The sequence below is a fragment of the Paracoccidioides lutzii genome (genome assembly GCF_000150705.2).
Source record: "Paracoccidioides lutzii Pb01 unplaced genomic scaffold supercont2.23, whole genome shotgun sequence".
NCBI classification, from domain to species: domain Eukaryota; kingdom Fungi; phylum Ascomycota; class Eurotiomycetes; order Onygenales; family Ajellomycetaceae; genus Paracoccidioides; species Paracoccidioides lutzii.
The window spans coordinates 470,562-489,752 of NW_015440969.1; the positions used below are offsets into that span (position 1 = coordinate 470,562).

General features: G+C 45.8%; 7 protein-coding genes across 7 annotated transcripts; 4 read left to right on the forward strand and 3 right to left on the reverse strand.

The window, feature by feature from the left end:
* Window positions 1-627: 627 nt before the first annotated feature.
* PAAG_07372 (hypothetical protein) lies at window positions 628-2,049 on the forward strand (the record flags this gene model as incomplete). The annotated part of the gene is made up of 1 exon (XM_002790789.1): window positions 628-2,049. One exon carries the CDS (start codon window positions 628-630, stop codon window positions 2,047-2,049), a length of 1,422 nt encoding a protein of 473 aa, XP_002790835.1.
* A 3,077-nt stretch (window positions 2,050-5,126) lies between these two features.
* On the forward strand, window positions 5,127-6,857 carry PAAG_07373 (glucan synthesis regulatory protein; the record flags this gene model as incomplete). The annotated part of the gene is made up of 1 exon (XM_002790790.2): window positions 5,127-6,857. The coding sequence occupies one exon, from the start codon at window positions 5,127-5,129 to the stop codon at window positions 6,855-6,857; it is 1,731 nt and encodes a 576-aa protein (XP_002790836.2).
* Window positions 6,858-8,584: 1,727 nt separating this feature from the next.
* PAAG_07374 (GTPase inhibitor) lies at window positions 8,585-9,322 on the reverse strand (the record flags this gene model as incomplete). The annotated part of the gene is made up of 1 exon (XM_002790791.2): window positions 8,585-9,322. The coding sequence occupies one exon, from the start codon at window positions 9,320-9,322 to the stop codon at window positions 8,585-8,587; it is 738 nt and encodes a 245-aa protein (XP_002790837.2).
* Window positions 9,323-10,143: 821 nt separating this feature from the next.
* PAAG_07375 (GDP-mannose transporter) lies at window positions 10,144-11,497 on the forward strand (the record flags this gene model as incomplete). Its single annotated transcript, XM_002790792.2, has 3 exons — window positions 10,144-10,401; window positions 10,509-10,596; window positions 10,677-11,497. 3 exons carry the CDS (start codon window positions 10,144-10,146, stop codon window positions 11,495-11,497), a joined length of 1,167 nt encoding a protein of 388 aa, XP_002790838.1.
* A 1,322-nt stretch (window positions 11,498-12,819) lies between these two features.
* Window positions 12,820-14,796, forward strand: PAAG_07376 (hypothetical protein; the record flags this gene model as incomplete). Its single annotated transcript, XM_015846211.1, has 2 exons — window positions 12,820-13,096; window positions 13,679-14,796. The coding sequence occupies 2 exons, from the start codon at window positions 12,820-12,822 to the stop codon at window positions 14,794-14,796; spliced, it is 1,395 nt and encodes a 464-aa protein (XP_015700646.1).
* A 253-nt stretch (window positions 14,797-15,049) lies between these two features.
* Window positions 15,050-16,529, reverse strand: PAAG_07377 (negative regulation of gluconeogenesis; the record flags this gene model as incomplete). Its single annotated transcript, XM_015846212.1, has 4 exons — window positions 15,050-15,481; window positions 15,583-15,768; window positions 15,844-16,391; window positions 16,445-16,529. 4 exons carry the CDS (start codon window positions 16,527-16,529, stop codon window positions 15,050-15,052), a joined length of 1,251 nt encoding a protein of 416 aa, XP_015700647.1.
* Window positions 16,530-17,155: 626 nt separating this feature from the next.
* On the reverse strand, window positions 17,156-19,053 carry PAAG_12386 (centromere/microtubule-binding protein cbf5; the record flags this gene model as incomplete). Its single annotated transcript, XM_002790795.2, has 5 exons — window positions 17,156-17,494; window positions 17,582-17,808; window positions 17,885-18,516; window positions 18,659-18,815; window positions 18,942-19,053. 5 exons carry the CDS (start codon window positions 19,051-19,053, stop codon window positions 17,156-17,158), a joined length of 1,467 nt encoding a protein of 488 aa, XP_002790841.2.
* Between the last annotated feature and the right edge of the window lie 138 nt (window positions 19,054-19,191).

Sequence of the window (19,191 nt, forward strand, 5' to 3'; positions counted from 1 at the left end):
TGTCCTTGTTTGGTAACAAACTCCGAACCCGAGGAATAACTGCGCCACCCAAACTGAACCAAACCTTCTTTGGTTAAACGGTTGGTTAGCTGTGGCTTCTTGCCCCATCCCGCCTCTTCTTCTCTTCGCAGCAGCCACAAACATCCTCTGACATCCGATCCGACATCCGAACATGCAACATCCATCCCAATATCTTCTCTTCCACCATCTTCCGCGCTTCCTAAGCTTCTGCGCTTCCTAAGCTCTAGCTACTATTTTATTCTCTTCCAGCTCCACCACTTATGTGTGTTCTTCTCAAATTATGAATATGCTTCGGGCATCTGTTTCCTTCTCCACCCAGTCATTCCCTCCAACTATCCAACCACGAAGATCCATAACCCCATCACCGCCCCCAAGGAAACGTCCTCGAGAAGCCAGCTTTGGTCCTGCACATTCGTGACTCCCTTGCTACTCTTGTGTGACCGTTTTATGCTCCCTGAATAGAACTGCTTTCTCATACTCTCAGTCTTGGTGTTCCATTTGATCCTGCGCATATAGCTTCTTAGCTTGTTTATTTATTTCCTTCTATTATTTCTATTAACAGGCTGCCTATTTATTAAGCCTCTTTTTTTTATTCCGAAAGTCTCAATGTCGACTCCAATTCCTACCACTTCGAAGGGGCCTCGCAATCCCCGCCGTAACCGTAAACCTTCTAAGATTACACCTCTCGCCAACAATACACACCTTAGCGACTCTCCGAACCGTTTCATACCCCCCAAACCTCGATCGAGCCCCCCAAGCCCCAGTACCGAGGAAGCTTTCAGTAATACTCTCTCTGAAGGTGCATCGCAGAAGAGGAAGAGCCGGTTTGGGAAAAAGAATAGCCAAAATAACCAAAATAACCAAAATAACCAAAATTCGAAACCATCCCCGGCAGTCAATGGGACTGGCCACAGCCACCGCCATTCAGCATCGCAACCAAACATATTATCTTCTCTCCCCGATGGCTCGCATTACGCTGGACCGACTTTCCATGCGTCTCCCGCCCCCTCAGCTCTGCCAATACCCACTTTTTTCTCTAAATCCGTTCCAGATACGGAAAGCCCTGATTCACTCGAAGATGATTCGGAGGATACAAGCCCCCAGGAAGCCACGCCAGCAAAACCAAAAGCAGCCGTATCTATTCCAGAAAATGCAGTAGAGAACCCCTCACCGCTGGAATTCCTCTTTAAATCCGCAAAAGGTGCAAAAGTGACGAATAGATCCGGCAGCGGAGAGCCCACGCCTGGGAGACCGTCGCAAGCGCAGCCAAACGTTACAGCGCGGGTAACCCTCCATCGATCAGAAAGGAGTCCGGGGGGCATCTTTCCTATTGAGCTGGAATCTCGCGATAGTCGCAGAATGGCAATCGGGCCGTCTTTCGCCACTCCTTTCAAGGATCGAATCAATGCTCTTCGATCAGCCAGCTCCCCTTCAAGGTCGAATGAAAGCCTGCCACTCGACGAGGACCAGAGAAAGGCCAAAACCGAAGCGCTAAAGAATTTGCTATTGAATCCTCAACCACAACGTCCATCCTCTGCATCGCCTAAGGTGTACAAAGACTCAAACATCTTCAGTTCCAAAAGTTGGACTCCTGGTAACGCCGTGCCTCTTTCTCGACATGCATCTGGTCCGTCAACTCCAATTCCGTTCGGTGATCATAAAGGCTCTCCTAAAGGTTCCAGTCTGGGAAGTGGTAGCATTGCACACCAGTACTTGTCGTCCGTCTACAACGGTTCTCAAGCAACTCGAACTCCATCTTCCAACCTTCGTCGAGAACTTTCTTCTACTAGCCCTATCAACAGCACCCCATTTTCAACGGAACGCGGCCCTTCATCAGCTCAGAACAATCTAAAGCGCTCTCAGACCGTCGTAAATCTTGCATCTCCTTCTCCAAACAGAACCCTCCCATACTTCAATTCCGACGTGTCTTCTTTACGTTCAAATTCTCCTAGAACCAACCCTGTCGACCCCAGGCAGATGGAAGCTGATTTACGCCGCATTTTGAAGCTCGATTCTAATCATAGTTGAGGATAGCGGGGTTTTACTGTATCTCTAGTCGACCATATCCATGGATCATTTCTTTTTCCGATGATTTCCCGGACGAGGTCTTTTTGCACATATTGCATATTCAGCGCTCCGATATTTTACTTTTCTTACACGCTATTAATGGTCGAATAACGTGAAACCCGGGTCTTCTTAAGGAATGATGGTTTTTTTTTCCATTTTTCTTTTCAACACAATTTATTCTCTCTGTTAACCGATCCCGGTTCTGACTCGCATCGTTTTCTTACTTTTGTGATCCGCAAGGCTCGGATTTATCTGGCTATAGGCTTTTCTTTTTCCTTTTGCCTTTTTATTTTTATTTTTATTTTTTATTTTTTATTTTTTTTTTATTTTTATTTTTATTTTTATTTTTTTTTTTGCACCATCTCATGACCGATTTTCGGGTTTCCTTTTGGGTTCAGTTATCCCTTTCGAGGTGTATCGATATGATTATATGACCGGTTGGCTTGGTGCATTACTTTTCAAGGTCTCCCGCTTGTCATCGTCGTGCAATCTTCTTTTTTCCGATTTCTATTAACACGGCGTCTAGGAGAGACGGGGAGATTTGTAGAGGGATTTCACGGAGGGGTGGATTTAGTGAGGACATCGGATGTTGGGATAGGATTACTCAGAGAGCGTGCGTGACATTTTTTCCATTGGCCTTTTTCCTTCAGCCAAGCTCAACAGGAGTGCTCCTTGCATGCCCTATACCCCTGTTTACTTTGCTGTAAACAGACACTCATTTGTCTTGATTCATTTCAGATTTTTTCTATGTTTGGTTTGTTTAGTTTGTCACTTATTTGCTCACATCTTCCCTCCCTCTCTCTCGCTTCTTTTTCTTTTCTTTTTGGTCCATCCTCACTGTTCTCAGATTTTGTTTTGATAATATTGATTGATTTCTCTTACACTCGCTTACTTGATTATTATGCTGTCATTCTTCTTCTCTCTTGACGAGATTGACATTATCAAGCATGATATGTTATGAACTTTTTCTTTTGTTTTTGCCGGCAATCACTGTAGCCAGAAGCTAATTTACATTCTTTTCTTACATCTTGTTTCTTCAGCCGCATATGTTTCTGTGGATTATTTTATGACTATTTCAGCTCTGAAGATCAGAGCCTGACAAGTGTTTTAATTCTAATACTTAATTTTCAAAGATACCTGGACTAGAAATTTTGAAACAGCTATCCTGTAAAGTGAATACCAGAAGCAGAGAATGAGAGATGATGAGTTGAGAGCGATACTTTGGCTACAGACTTTTATTATTATTATTATTATTATTATTATTATTATTTATTTATTTATTTATTTATTTATTTATTTATTTCACTCGGAGTTCTTTCACATGCAAAATTTTAAAGCCCCATTTCCTCATGTTTTGCAGAGTAATTTTCAAATTTCTTCAGCATCTGCTTCCCGAAACCGGGTGATCATCGCCATGAAATAAAAATAGCAAATAGCAATAATATATAATAATAATAATAATGAATAATAACGATATCAGCATAAGCATCCTGCTGGTCATAGTGACCTTGTTTGGTTGGATAATTTCCCTCGGTTTTTCGGCTTTTAAAGGGCGTCCAACTGACATCAGCCTGCCCACAGATCCAGAAGGCGTTGAATATGCGCCCCAGCGCGTCCAATTCCAGGGGTATAGATTATGCTTAATAGCGCCCAGCCGGTGAGGGACAAAAAAAGGAAAAAGAAAAGTAATACATACATATCAAAAAGCCAATAAAAATATAACTAAAGTTATCTGTACAACCGTTCAAAATACTTTTGGTCACGACGAACTTCAGCAGAGTGGGGGAAAGGCCGCGGGTGTCATGTTTATTTTTCCCCATTTTCAAGATTAGGGAAAGAATTTTGGAATAACCCTTGGGGCCAGGATGAGGACCCGACCGGGAGAGGCTCGAGGAGATGTTTGATTGGAAGAGGATCCGATTTCAAGTTCTGCGGATGGGAGATCGAAGGATTTCTATGGTTCATGTTGAAGGTTAAAATTTTTTGGTTTCAGGGACAGAACGTAACCTTGCGTCATTTCATGGTTGCAACACAGAGATTCGTTTTATTCTTGTCTTTTGGGAGAGGAATGGAATAGAGAGCAGAGTGGAGTAATTAAGATCAGGAGGAGGATGGATTTTGATTGATGTCGGTATAGGGTGTATAGCAGCCAATTTATAGGTGAGAAATGTACACTAAGAGCAGGGCAATCTCTCTCTCTCTCTCACACACACACACACACACACACACAAAAGAAAAAGAAAAAATCAACACCCAGCTCACAAAATCCAATTTTGCATAAGTCAACAGCAGCAGAAGATACCCGCTATGACTGTCTCTGAGTGTATAGATTTTAGATATTTCCTCGGTCCTTTTGCCGCAAACAAACACCCGTCCAACGGTTCGAGGGGCTCTCGAGCAAGTGCCAGGTACCTAACCGCCACATTTTAGCAAGCGTGTTTCACGGTACCCAATACTGCCGCCCCCTGCTCATTGGCTGTGCTGCCGTTTGTCGTTCAACTTTTCCCTTCCAACGTCGTCAGCTTCAACACCCACCAACCCACCAACCAACCTAATCTATCTTGTTCTCTTCACACCCCATCCACTGCCTAACCACCAGGATATCCTCTCCTCTCCTCTCCTCTTAGTCCCTCGCTGTCTCGCATCTCTCATTGTCTCTCTTCGACCCTTTCATTTCCTCCGCCTCCCCAGACTGTGTGATTGGAAGTTCAATCTCTATGTTACCAAGTCTGCTCACTCCCTGGATACTCCTGTGTGTGTTGTTTACCGCTGCCTCTTCGCGGCCGTCTACTAATTCTTCGGATAAAGTTACACTGTGGTTATTTTCATCTCCCCCGTGGGATTGTTGATACCCAAACAACTTCTCTCTGGATAACACTTTGGAATCTATCTCCCTGGAGTCGAGTCTCGAAGAAATATATACCACACGCAGCCAATCAGCTCCACCACAACAACTTTCCCGCCTGCCATGGCATCTACGTAAGTATCACTTATCAACTAGCTACTACCCTTACCCTCTGACAATAATAATAATGATAATGAGGAGGAGGAGGAGGAGGAGGAGGAGGAGGAGGAAGTTGAATTGGCCGCTGCTAATCCGCTCCAGATTTGTTTCGGCATTTCGCTCCTTCTGGCATACCATGACTTCAAATGACAGACACGCCTCCCACGATTCTCCCTACCGAAGCGGTCAACATGTTCCCCTCAGCCAAAACCGCAATGCTCCTCTCACTTCCGTGGTCACAAGCGCAGTCGAATCTCGTCCAGATTTGACATCTCTCGAAGACAATCCTGCCCAACGATCGTCCAGCCCGGGCTGGACGGGTTCGCAGAGGGGAGTCACGCCTCCTGTTCGACCCTACTCACCAGGAATAAGGTCGCTATCATCCCAGCAAAGGAAATCAGCCGAACACATTGGCGCCGGTAGCGTCCCTCCCACGGAGATACAAATGCAAAGTTTCCATGACGGCGCCCCCCTGCCTCCTCCAGTTTCGCATTCTTGGAAAAAGATTGATCTATGGGCGGAAAAGAACTACGAGGAGCTTTACGATCAGTTGTGTGAAGGATGCTCTCAGAATGATGTCAATGAGCTGGAACACGAATTGGACTGCAGTCTTCCACTCGAGGTTCGGGAATCCTTACAGATTCATGACGGACAAGAACGCGGTGGAACGCCAACTGGCATCATATTCGGCTGCATGCTGCTCGATTGCGAGGAAATTGTCCAGGAATGGAAAAATTGGAGAACCGTAAACGAGGAATTTCTCAGTACTTCTTCATTCTCCCCTCCTCAACCACCCTCGAAAGTTTTTGGCGGCAGCTCACCTGCTTCTTCCTCATCTGGGCCTCCGCCAACCCAAACAGGCTCGAACACATTGTGGAGACAGGAATTGTTGGACAAACAGGACTCACAACCACCAAAGGCCATCCAGAAAGCATATGCTCACCCAAGCTGGATTCCGCTTGCTCGCGACTGGGGTGGAAATAATATTGCCATCGATCTAGCGCCAGGTCCCTCGGGAAAATGGGGTCAGGTGATCCTATTTGGTCGTGACTACGACTGTAAATACGTTGTTGCGCGTTCATGGGCTGCGTTTCTAGCCATTGTTGCGGAGGATCTATGTTCCCCAAAATCTTTTGTGGACGAAGACTCGGGTGAACTTAAACTAAGGCAATTCAAACAACCAGGTGTGGAGCCACCTTATCTTGAAATCCTTCGCTGGCGTGCAGATCAAAAGTATGGCCGGAAGCCACCAAGGAGAAAGCCAACGAACAGCCTTGGTGTGAATACTAGTGTGAATGGAAACCGAGATTCTCCATATGGAACCCCAACCGTCAACGGTGACGAACGCGGACGTTCCCCCCACCGATTCCCCTCTCGCGGCCCAAATGCCAGCCCAAAGACGACATTTGGCATCTCAAGCCCTCTCTCACGAGTCGCGGAGGAGACAACGTCAACGGATGTTTCAGATCCCAGTAACGACAAGGTAGATGTCCCTTCATCGTCAAATTCTGATACTTTTAAGAAGCTGGATGAGCCGACGGAACTTGCCTCCCCTTCCACTACAACAAACACAGTGAGCACAACCAATACCGCCAACACATCGATTGGTGAAGTCACCACCAAAGAATCCGCTGAGCAAGGGTCAACTTCTGGCAATTCAAAAGAAAAGGAAAAGGAAAACCGCAAAAGCAACGTAACGACACCACGCTCACCGACAGGACTGGAGGCTGAGGCTTTGGAGGGGATGAAAAACGTCGCCATCTAAAATAAATTCGCTAGCGAGAGTGACGATCTTGGGTCCTTTCTTCTTTTCACCCTTTGCTTAATTTGCTAAGGTATAACATAATCGAAATAATACGGAACCGCTACGGCGCGTGGGAGGTTGGGAAGTGAAATCGGGTAGTTAGCGTTTCTCTTGTTGTTGCACTTTACTATCATGTATCCCTTTCAGCTTTAGTCTGCTGGTTTTTCACGCCCTTTTTTCCACCCTTCAATCGCCCTACCCATTCCGTCCCTTTCCCCCTCCCTTTCTTAATACCAACGCACAGTCGATTGACGGTCTTCGTGCTCACTGTATAGACTTTTCTTTTCTTTTTCTTCTTGTCTCTACTCAGCTCTGGTGGGGGGTGTTCATATTTTCTTTTCTTTTCTTTTTTTTTTTTTTTGTCTCCAAACACATTTTTACGAGCTTCTTGTTCGGCATTACAGTTTCACTCAAACCCCCTACTAATTAATGGCTTTTTTCTTTCTTTCTCGTTTTTATTCCTTTTAACTCTCTATTCCTCTAGGTAAAATTAATCACTACGCTTCGCTTTCTTTTCTCTCTCTTCTCTTTTCAATATTTTTTCTGCTGCTTTTCTTGTTGCCGTGACTATTTCGCTATACAAATTCCAAGTTCCCTTTTCTTCTTCCCCTTTCTTCTTGTGCCAAGCCCCTTTGCTATATCCTTTTAAGATACATTTCCTCTGCTTCGTTTTGTTCCTCAGAACCTGTCATTTTTTCTATTTCTTTAATCTGGTTTTCCTAATCTTTCTTTTCTTAATTCTCCTCATTTTACGTGTATAACAGTACAACTAGCATATTTTCTGCCTCATCTGTTCCCACACCCCTTTTCCTTTTCACTGCTATATTACTTTCGCTGTTTTCTATTAATTCAGTGACTGTGGTTCTCTTCCCCCATTGTTCGTTTAATACAAGATTAGCTGCATGATACCTAATTATTCCGTTCAGATTTTTTTTTTGACAAATATAAAAATAAATGAATCAATAAAAAATAAATAAAATTGTGGCGGGACCTTGAGGGCACAACAGGAAGAGGGGACGCAGGGATTTCGAGGCAATTTCCTGGTGAAGGATATGGGTTGAGGTGAAATAAATAGAAATAATGTTTCCTCGGGCGTTTCCCCCATTCTTTTGCCATTTCCATATATCTGCTATTATGAGAACATGTGTAGATGGAAGTGCTTCTTTTTGTACTGTTGAACAGTGATTCTGGTGTATATAAGTGGGCTTAATCTATTCAATGAGTGGTCTGGAGTCTATATACCTACTATCCAGGTTGACATAAACCATCCCATTCCAGCTCATTTAGATTTCAAGTAGGATCCTTTTAGATGCAGCATTGCTTTTCCATGCCATGGAATGAATTTCCTTTCATTTCCTTTTCTGAACATTTCCCCCCCCCTCCCCCCCAACCCCCGAAAGCGGTTTCGGATCACATTCCCCCAGCCCTCACCCAAATACTTGGATATCGCGGGCAAACAGACGGAGAGATGGTGGTGTAGGAGCATTTTTATCTTTGATCTATCATGAACAAATGGGATCTCACAAACTGCCGAGGAATATCAAATGTGCAAGAAGCGCATACCACCAAAAAAGAAAAAGAAAAGAAAAGAAAAGAAAAGAAAAACCCATCACCTATTTACTTATCCTTATCTTTTCTGCTCATCCATATATATATACTCCAATCCAAGGACGGTGAGTAATGCATCCTCAATCCCACTCATCATCATCATCATCATCATAATCATCCGCCCCCTTATTCGCAGACCCACTAATCACCCCAGCCCTTTTCTTCCTCCTCACCTCCTGTTCCCTCTCCCCTTCAACATCGCTGCCAAGCTCATCCCCCCTCCCAATTCTCCGTTTAACCAAACAGCCCTTCCCCAGCAACCTCCTCTCCAGCTCCCCAGTGCGAAACTCCTCATCAGCATCCTGCTGCCCGCCATACCCAAGCCCTTCAAACCCGACAATCCTCTCCACGCCAACCCCGTCCACGAATCCAATGACACAGGGCAGAACTTTCACTTTCAGCTTCGCTACGACGAAAGGCACGTTGCGCACGTCCACCGTTGCAAAGCGGGTCTCGTGATGCAGCGCTGCGAGGGCGTGGATGTGTCTGTCCATTACGGCACAGCGGGTGAAGTCTGAGTGTGAGAAGTGGATGACGCAGCGGGGATGACGGGTTGTGAAATCGAGGAGGGATTGGTCGGTTGGTAGGGTGGGGACGAGAGTGTTTTGGAGGGTTGTGGTGTTGGAGATGGGATTGGAAGGGTCTTGATCCTGTTGCCGCGGTTGTTGCCGGGCCCGGGAGACTAGTTCCGCTTGTAGTTGTTCGATTCGCTGAGCCGTATGGGATGGGTTGATTTCTTCTCTTTCGAGGGCGGCAAAGAGGGCATCGTCGTCGTCGTCGTCATCATCGGAGGCGAGGTCGGGATCGCGCGGTGCCATTGGGCAGAGAGTGCGGTTGTTGTTGTTGTTGTTGTATGAGAAGAAAGGGGCGGTCGGTGAGATTAGGGGATTTCGTGTATAATGTAGGGTGTTAATTCCCTATGTTCTACTCTGTATATTAGCCTAAAATGAAGGTAGTTATGTAGAGCTGATAATTTTGAAATACGTTTGTTAGGATAAAATTTATATCCAGTTTCGATTGGTTTGCAGCATGATCCCTTTTCATGATCTAAATATTAAACTCGTGTTACAATCCATGAATGAAACAACATTATAGGTAAACGACTCCAAATCTGGAACTCATTTAACTACTACTTCTTCATGGAACTCATCTAAATTCAATTCACACTTCCCCTAAAGTTCGTGCTATTTAACTTTCTTTGGATGTTAAAAACATTCGGATCAGGTTAACCATAGCCGTCTCGCTGACTAATCTAACTTAATAGTTGACTAACTAGTTAACTAGTGAGTTACTCGTCGTGATAACTGGAATAGCCCCAAAAGCGTAATGTAATATTACGGGCCCCTCAAAACCGTCTCTCGCTCACTTCTTCGACTTTCTGCATTGTCAGGACTCACGGCACCCACTTCTCGTCTATCCTGTCGTCTGTTCTTCGTCTACCTTCTCTTCAGGTTTCTCGCCTTTCTTCCTTTCTTTGAGTCTGCATATTATTATATTTGACGGCCTTTTTTTTCTCTTTCTTGCGCGGTACCTCGGACCCCCTTTTCTACCTGTCCAAGATCGTTGAACAAAAGCCCAAAACTCGCACCTCATCGTAACTCATCCACTCCTCCCCATTACTCGATACAATTTATTCAAAATGGCGGACGACAAGAAGAGCGATATCTATACCATCGATATGGACAAATTGGATCCGAATAGCAAACGATTCGATGCTGCTCCGCCGCCGCCGCCGCCACCACAACCTCGACTCTCACCGTCACGATCCTCCCTCGCACACAGCTCCACGCTCCCCATTCTCTGCTACTGCTTGTCTTCCATTCTAATGACGGTCACAAATAAATACGTTCTGTCGGGCATATCTTTCAACTTGAACTTTTTTCTTCTCTGTGTCCAGGTATGTCAACGTCCCCCCTTGGCCAGCTTCTTGTTTTTGGTCTCCTTCCATTCCATTTGCGGTATTTATCCCGACTAACACTCCGCGCCCGTTGTTGTATCATCCAGTCTATAGTATGCGTTGCTGCAATCCAAGCGTGCAAATCTTTGAAGATTATCACCTATCGAGATTTCAATGCAGATGAGGCCAAAAAATGTGAGTTTTGCATTTCTCCCAGTCTTTTTTTTTTTTTTTTTTTGTAGGAACCATAATGAACCGCCTCTAATATCGTATAGGGTTCCCCATTTCTTTTCTTCTCATTGGTATGATATATACTGGTACCAAAGCTCTCCAGTATCTCTCCATCCCTGTTTACACTATCTTCAAGAACTTGACGATCATCCTCATTGCGTACGGCGAGGTTCTGTGGTTCGGAGGCTCAGTTACCGGCATGGTGCTCTTCTCCTTCGGCCTGATGGTTCTCAGCTCTATCATTGCGGCGTGGGCGGATATCAGCCATGCGCTCTCAACAGTGTCGGGCGTCGATGCAACAGCCAAGATCTCTACCCTCAATGCCGGATATATCTGGATGCTTATCAACTGCCTCTGCACGGCTAGCTACGTCCTAGGCATGCGAAAGAGAATTAAGTTGACCAACTTCAAGGACTTTGACACTATGTTCTACAACAACCTTCTCTCCATCCCAATTATTCTGGTCGCCTCACTCTTGTTGGAAGACTGGTCCTCTGCCAACGTCAACCTGAACTTCCCCCCCGCAACCCGCAACTCTGTCATCTTGGCCATGATTTTCTCCGGCTTGTCCACTGTATTCATCTCGTATACCTCCGCATGGTGTGTACGGGTGACTTCTTCTACCACTTATTCCATGGTTGGGGCTCTGAATAAACTCCCCATTGCCCTGTCAGGCCTCGTCTTCTTCGACGCCCCTGTCACATTCCCCAGCGTCTCCGCTATCATTGTTGGCTTTGTTAGTGGTATCGTCTATGCTATGGCTAAGGTTAAGCAGAACATGAATAACCGAACTGGTGTTCTCCCCTCCTCCAATCCTACGATAAGTGCAAGCAGCCAAAGCATGAGAGATGTGCTTAAGTCCTAGAGGCTGAATAAATGCTGGCTGAATCCTTGATATTCCCCATACCGCCGCGGCGATCTCCTGTTACGAGCGTATTTACCAGCTACGCGTTTCCTGGAAATATGGCGGATATTAATGGGAAATTCCATCAATACTTAATATGTGCATATCCGTACGATCTTCATTGCAGCGTTTTTTTATTATCTGTCCCTCTTTCTCAGGCAGGCACCGATTTTACACAATCAGAGGACAATACCGACGTGTTTCACCCTCCATTCTCCGGCGCACTCGGTTGCAGTCCGGTCAAATCTTTGTATTTCCGTCAAACCATCTGAAAACTTCTCTTTTGGATGTTTATATCCGCTTTCGATTATTTTCTCCCTTCTTCGTGTCAAGTTTGCAACATCGAGCTTCAATATCATATATATTCTTTGTTTGTCTGGTTTTCTTTCTTTTGGATTTTGTAAGTTTCATTTTTTGACCACAAAAACCTTTACATCAATTTTTTTTTTTGGGGGGAATCCCACCTATGCATTTTTTAATGGAATAGCGTACCAGTGGACGTTTTCCCGTTGCTGTTCGTTTCTTCCCCCTTTTTCCCTCTTTCCCTGTCCGCTTCATTTCTTATTGTTTCCCTTAGTCTCCTTGAAGGCCACCAAATCTTCCTTGTCAAAATCTATTCTTATAAGGCGTGTGGGATGGGATTTCTGTAATGCTTGATTCTTGTGCCTTTCTTACCTTCTGGTTTGAGGTTTTTCCGCCGTATTTTCTTGACGCATGTACTGCACATAAACCATCATTGAGGGCTGGATGTGATAGAGAGGTGCACGTCAATTTCTTTTCTTCTTTGAGTTTGATGTCCGCAAATAGTATAACCCTTGTAGCATATTCTGTTGGGTCTGGTTTTTCATCTTATTTTGTTTCTTCTGTCAACCTGTCTGAGGCGCGTAGAGATGGATGTTTCACTAGCTTCTATGCATTAATTGAATGATATTATCAAATCCAATTTTCGATTTTGTGTTGCGTAAGTAAGAATAAATAGACAACGATCACTAGATAGGTACTGGGGAATACATAGGACTGAATAAAATTTTCTTGGTTTAGTTGATTTCGTATAGCAGCCGTTGAAACTTAACCCAAACTCTCTCTTGGGCATGCCAGAGTTTTGGTGTAGTTAAGTCACCCCAAAATTCACACTCCGCACTAAAAAAATGATACCCTTTACCTACCAACCCCCTTATCAGCCGTCCTTGTATATAATATATACCTCCTAGCCTTGCACATTCAGTTGTCCCATTTCTCCCCATTCATAATAACTCTAATAACAATAATAAAGAACCTTAGCAATGGGCAAGTCTAAAAAAAAGGCGCGCATCGCCAACTATCTTCACCATGATAGGCCTAAAAGTAAAAGCTCAGCAACCACCGCCACTGCAGGCAGTGGGTCTAGGAAAATGAAGAGTTTCTCGAGAGTTTCGACGCCTGCTACTATGTCTAGAGGCGGGAAGGGGAAGAAGAGTGGTGAGAATGGAAATGTGTCCTCCAGGGTGAAACTTATAGCACCGAATCGGGATGCGATGATGCTGTTTCAGAAGGAGGATAGGATTTTGCTGGTTGGGGAAGGTTGGTTTATTTTTATTTTTTTTAATTTTTTTATCTTATTTTAATGTTTACTCTTTTTTGTGGCATTCGTTGATATGCTCTGCTAGTTGGATTCTTTCATATATTTTTTGTGCCTCTTTCAATTGTTGAAATTTGGCTCGCTGATCGAGATTCGTTCTTTGCTTTGTTTGAGAAATGACAAAAAGAATATAATCCTGGAGATCAACTTACGGGTAGCAAACCAGAATATTTGCTTGACTTTGTAAGGAGGAATGTATGCTTTGCTTTTGGTATCCCGATTGCCATACTAGGCGTTATACCACCATCTGCAACCAGGAGGCAGATGAGCAGATTCTTAGAGAGCATATGGAATGAGGTTTATCAGGATGCATGCAGATATCACCAGAGAGAGAGGGAGATCATGCACCTCTCACCCCCATTCATAGACCCGAAGCAGACACACTGGAAGAAGATGTACCCTTTATTTTTTTATTTCTCAACTACTCCCATCTAGATATTAGATCTACACAGGCCCAACCCTTCTTTTCCGCAGATATATTCCCTAAAACATACATGAAAGAAAATTATCTAACCACTCTGCAGGAGATTTCTCATTTGCCCTTTGCCTCGCTACACATCATGGCTGCAAAAACTTGCTAGCCACCAGTTACGACTCTGAACAGACACTGTATGAGAAATACCCGCAAGCAAAACTGCACATCAAAATGCTACGTGCGAGAGTTTCGGAGACACCGTCGTCTCCGAAGGGTTTGAAACGGAAGAGGGACGAGAATGAGAGCTTTGGGGCTGAAAGTGGAAATGACTACGAGGAAGAGGTGGGGGAGAAGGACGGCAATCAGGATGATCAGGTAGGCAGAAACCTGCGAAAAGATCATCCTCGACACCAAAATCAGGGGCCAAAAGTACTTTTCTCAATCGACGCCCGCAAGCTAGGCTCTGGTCCTGCTGGTGGTGGCAAAACGATTCGCAATGGATTCCCTCGCATTGCTGCTCCCCCCTCGTCCGGTAAAACTAAAAGGGATCATAAATCGAAAGATGCTACTACTCACCACAGCCTCGCACATCAAAAGCAGAAAAAGCAGACCGGTAGCCACAGCAGCGGTGGTCCTTGGGACATAATCTGCTTCAACTTCCCCCACGTCGGTGGCATAAGCACAGATGTAAATCGCCAGGTACGCGCGAACCAGGAACTACTTGTCTCTTTCTTCAAAGCATGCGTGCCACTTCTTTCTGAACCTGTTGTGCCAACCCCATCACAGACGAACGCGGATGAGAATGAACATGAATACACGGACGAGGAGGACTGGCCTAACTCCGGCTCTAGCGATGACTATGGGGGCAGGGAAGAGAAACCCCTACCTCCTACAACCCCAGGCCAAATCCTCATCACCCTCTTCGAAGGCGAGCCCTATACTCTTTGGAACATCCGTGATCTAGCACGCCACACGGGCTTGCGTGTTGTCACTAGTTTCCGGTTTCCATGGACTAGTTACCCGGGTTACTCACATGCGCGCACGGTAGGGGAAATTGAGAAGCGGAATGGGGGTAAAGGGAGAGGTGGGTGGAGAGGTGAGGATAGGGAAGCTAGGATGTTTGTCTTCGAGAAGAAGGGAGCTGAGTTGAAAGCTGCTGCTGCTGCTTCTGGGAAGAAAGTTGGGAAAGGGAGAAGAGGAGAAAGTAGTGATGATGATAGCGGTTAAAGAGTTGCCTATTTACGGTACAATGTCATTATCATCACTGATAGGAGTAGGGATTTATGTTCAATATATGCGAGATGTATATATACAAAGAGAGAGATGACCTCTTAAAATATGCATCGGTACGGATAAAAATCATCCAGGAAATCCTGGAAAAAGCCCACCCTACCCATCCATCCCCAAACGCCATAACATAAAGGTAAATAAATATAAAATAGAAGGAACAGAATTAACGAAAGATACGAAAGAGGAAATGTTAAGAAATATAAACCTTCTTCATCTCACGCTCGTCAAACTCCTGCCCTGTCGTGGGATCTTTCACTTTACCAGGAGGTACAAAGCCCGATTTCTTACACATCTCCTGTAACCTTTGGCGCCCATATATGCGCCCATTGGGTAACACGATCGGATCATTTTCAACACAACTTTTAGTATGATGCGCATATGGCATGTGGCGTGCCAGCTCGTTGAGTTCCGTCGAGCATATAGGACACACGGAGGTGGTTATGGAGTTTGGATTGGAGCTGGAGGATGCGTAAGCGGAGTGGCAGGATGGCGTCTTTAGTGCGGACAGGCCGGCTGATAACGCTATCTGGAGGAGGGGACGGGAGGAGAGGGCGAGGAGGTCGTGGTGGGTTCGGATAAAAAGATTGGAGAGGTGTTTCCAGCGGGAAGAGGAATAGAGGTCCTGAAGCATGAGTTAGCCATTATCATATTTTTTCTTTAGAAACTCACCGGGGAACGTAATCGCAACTTAATCATATTGTAATGTAAGGAAATAAAACTAACCTTGTATGGTGCAGCCTCTGTATCAGGGGAGAATACCAAGAGACCGGCTGCACGCCGAATCTCTGTCGCCTGGGTCTCACTATGAGGGGACAGGAACCTCCTAGCATGCTGTCTCGCTTCAATTTTATCGCCTGCCCTCACCATCTCAATGTACTGTTGTAATCGGAGCTCAAACTCAAGATTACTCTATCGCCACCAAAAGCCATCAGTTCCCAAGACATTACCAGCTCAGTCAGAGTGTGTATGGGCAGAAGAACATACCTGAACCTTCTTCAATCCCACTTTGTTCTCCCCACACCACGTCAACGCCTCCTTCGGTTCCCCTCTCCCCAAACTCTCCGCAATCCGCTGACACTGCACAAACACCCCTAAATCTACCAGGTCCTCAATCCCCTTCTCCTCAGCCAGCTGTCTCGCGCTCTCCGCATATCCAGAGCGCAGCATATGATCCACCAGCAACCGATTCAGCCTTATCATTGACCACTCCTCATACTTCACATCTGCCAGACTAGGGATCTTATACAGGTCCTCCAAATGCTGAATACGCTTGCGCGACTGAGTCAAGATTTTCTTTTCTTCGTCCTGCAGCGCTTCCATTTTGCGCTTTAACCCCTGCATACGACTTATCATGGTGTCAAGGGCAGCAAGTGTTTGGTTGGCATCTTGGGCTCCTGAGAGGGAGGCGTTGGCGGTCTCTTTAAGGTATGGAATGATGTGGTCTCGTTCCCGCTCGACGATGCGCTGCACGGATTTGAAGTTGCGGCGGGCGAGTTCGTGGGGAAGGCGGAGGAGAGATTGGTCCTGGATTTCTTGCTGTTAGCTATATGAAATTATATGGGGCTATAGGGTCGTGGCCAGGCACTCGGCCCGCATATATAGATGTATGTACATGCCAGGAGTAGATGGCTCTCCGGGTGGAGCTTGATGGATGTGAGCTCCGCAGCCATGAGGGGCAAATCAGTTCCCCAGATTGAGATAATTTATGAGGAAATTCAATAGAGAGTACCAGATATATTTTCCACCCAAATTCCCTAAACCTCTGGATTTATCTGTAAATCGGCTATATTCTGTTCTTGTTCATTCTTGCGGTAGCGGAGTCGGGAGGTCAATAGCAGGTGGGTTGTCAAGGCCATGTGACCACCACCATATTAGGTCATCCAGGTTCGTATACCGTATATTGACAGTAGTAGGCATGTCTTTCTATATATTTATTTTGTGAATCCTTCAAGTAGCTTTGGGATTAATAACATTGTCTCAGTGACCTATGAAATTGGATTCAATCATTCTCTCATGACGCACTTCTTAACAGCATATTAATACCGACACAATATCATCAGCCATAGTATAAATCAGGAGACTTTCAAAAGACAAGACACACAAAAAGGGACAAGAGAAATCAATATTGCATTTAGCCATTAAAAAAACAAGAAACAATAGAAAAACCCCAATTTTTCCCAGAACTCCTGATGAAAAGTAACATCAAAAACCAAGGAAGATATCATACAAGAAAACGACAACAGCGCCCATAACCAATCAAGTTGACCCTAGCTTAGCTATTTGGTTTCACCCCTCTTCACTCGCTATCGTCGTCACTCTTTTCCGCTTTCTTCGATCTCCTCCTCTCCTTCTTTTCTTTCTTCTCCTTCTTTCTGCGCTTTCGCTCCGCACGCTCTTCGGCAGTCTCTCCGTCGTGTCTCTTGCGCTTCTTCTCAGCATCGTCCTCTTCAGCGGCCGGGGCCGCGGAGGGGGGCGCTGCAGGCGAGCCTCCATTCACTTTGGCAGCGGGGGCTGATTCTTTGGAGGTGGCTGGAGTAGCTCCAGTAGCTGCAGCATCATTATCTATTGGTGCGTTGAAATCTTTGTATTCAGCGTTCCATTTCGCGGGCGTTTTCTCGTTTGGCCGGCCGTATTTCTAGTTGTTAGGTTAGCATCGTTATCATCTTTGTCTTTTCATTTATGTCCGAGGCGGGGTACAGAGGCTGCGGGAAGGGAAACGAACATCAAGTTTGCCATCGGATTTGAGCTTCTTCTTCTCCAAGGCGACGGGACCCAGACCCCATTTGCGCGGATAGAGATCGCGCTCCATGATACAACGCTTCACCTTGGCCACCACGCCATGGTCGCAGGTCGATAGCTCGACAGTGGACATTTGAGCGATCGCGATCGCGATCGCCTCGCCCTTGGTAGTCATAAGAACAACTTCTTCGTGGATTTCGATTCCAGCCTCTGCAGGGTAAAAGAGGGGAACGTTAACTCCAACTCCCAGCATGATCCCGATCACAGGAAATATATCATCACTCACCAAATCGCAACAATCCAGGGATCATAAGTTTAGCACCATAGCAAACAGCATTAACAGCACTATCTTTCACAACAATCCTCTTATACGACGTAAGCAAGCTCTCAAGTGGCCGAATAACACGTCGCAGATATGACTCGTCACGGTTATTATCCATCATCCACTGTGCATCAAGCACATCATGCAGCGTGACCATCCCATCCATCTCATCCATAGCCCCACTCCTCACCCGTCGCAACTCCTGCATGTGCGCACCAACACCCAGCAGCAGTCCCAGATGCACACACAAGGTTCGAATATACGTCCCAGCCTCACAGCTCACCCAGAACACACCTAGGTGCCTATCATTGTCGAACTCGAACAGCTTGCTCTCGTGGATCGTACGGATACGCAGCTGTCTCTTGACGGCGGAGATCAGGGGTGGACGTTGAAATAGGGCACCGGTCAGCGTTTCGAGGGCGCGGGCAAATTGAGCTTCACCTCCGGGGAGCTTGTCGTGCAGCCGTATCACGCACACGTACTCCTTTCCGGCACCTTGTTGGGACTTGACGAGGCGCGTCGCACGGTCGATACAGACGATAAGACAACCGGTGACTTTTGGGTCAAGGGTTCCGCTGTGGCCGGTTTTCTCTACTCTGTACAAATGGCGAAATGGTTGTTAACTTTCTGCTCTCACTCAATAGGTTTTGTGTAATCTTATTTCATCCTTTGTTTTTCGTTTGTTTTCCTTTTCCTCCTTAAAACGGTATGGGGTAAATTGGAATAAATAATACCAACCTCAATATCCTCTTCATCCACGCTACAACCTCATGACTCGATGGATTCGCAGGCTTGTCCAAGTTAATAACTCCGGAGCTAATGTATGATTTTAGGTCGCGCTTCAGAGGCGTGCATCCCGCTGGGATGGGAGTGAAATGACCGGTTCTGACAAGCACTGGAATTTTATTGCCGTTGAGTTAGTTTTTTAGTGTTGAATTTCATAATAGCAGAGCAACAACCAAAAGTCGTCGCATATATCCCCAGACTGATATATGGACATTAGATATGTACATGTACATACGTTTGTCATAATTCTTCAAGAGCAGCGGCCACTCAGATGTCGGGATGGCGGGCGTGACCGCCTGGGGCTTGATGGAGAAGTCGACATCCATCCTTCCAGTGTCTGCGGCCATTGTGGATGGAAGGATTCCAATGCTGGTGGGATTACCTGATACTTGCAAAATAGCTGGGTTGGCGAAAGTGTTGTCCTGATCTGTTTCCCAACTGAGGCGGAGCTGGGCGAATATTTTGCAGTGCGTCAAAAGTCGCTG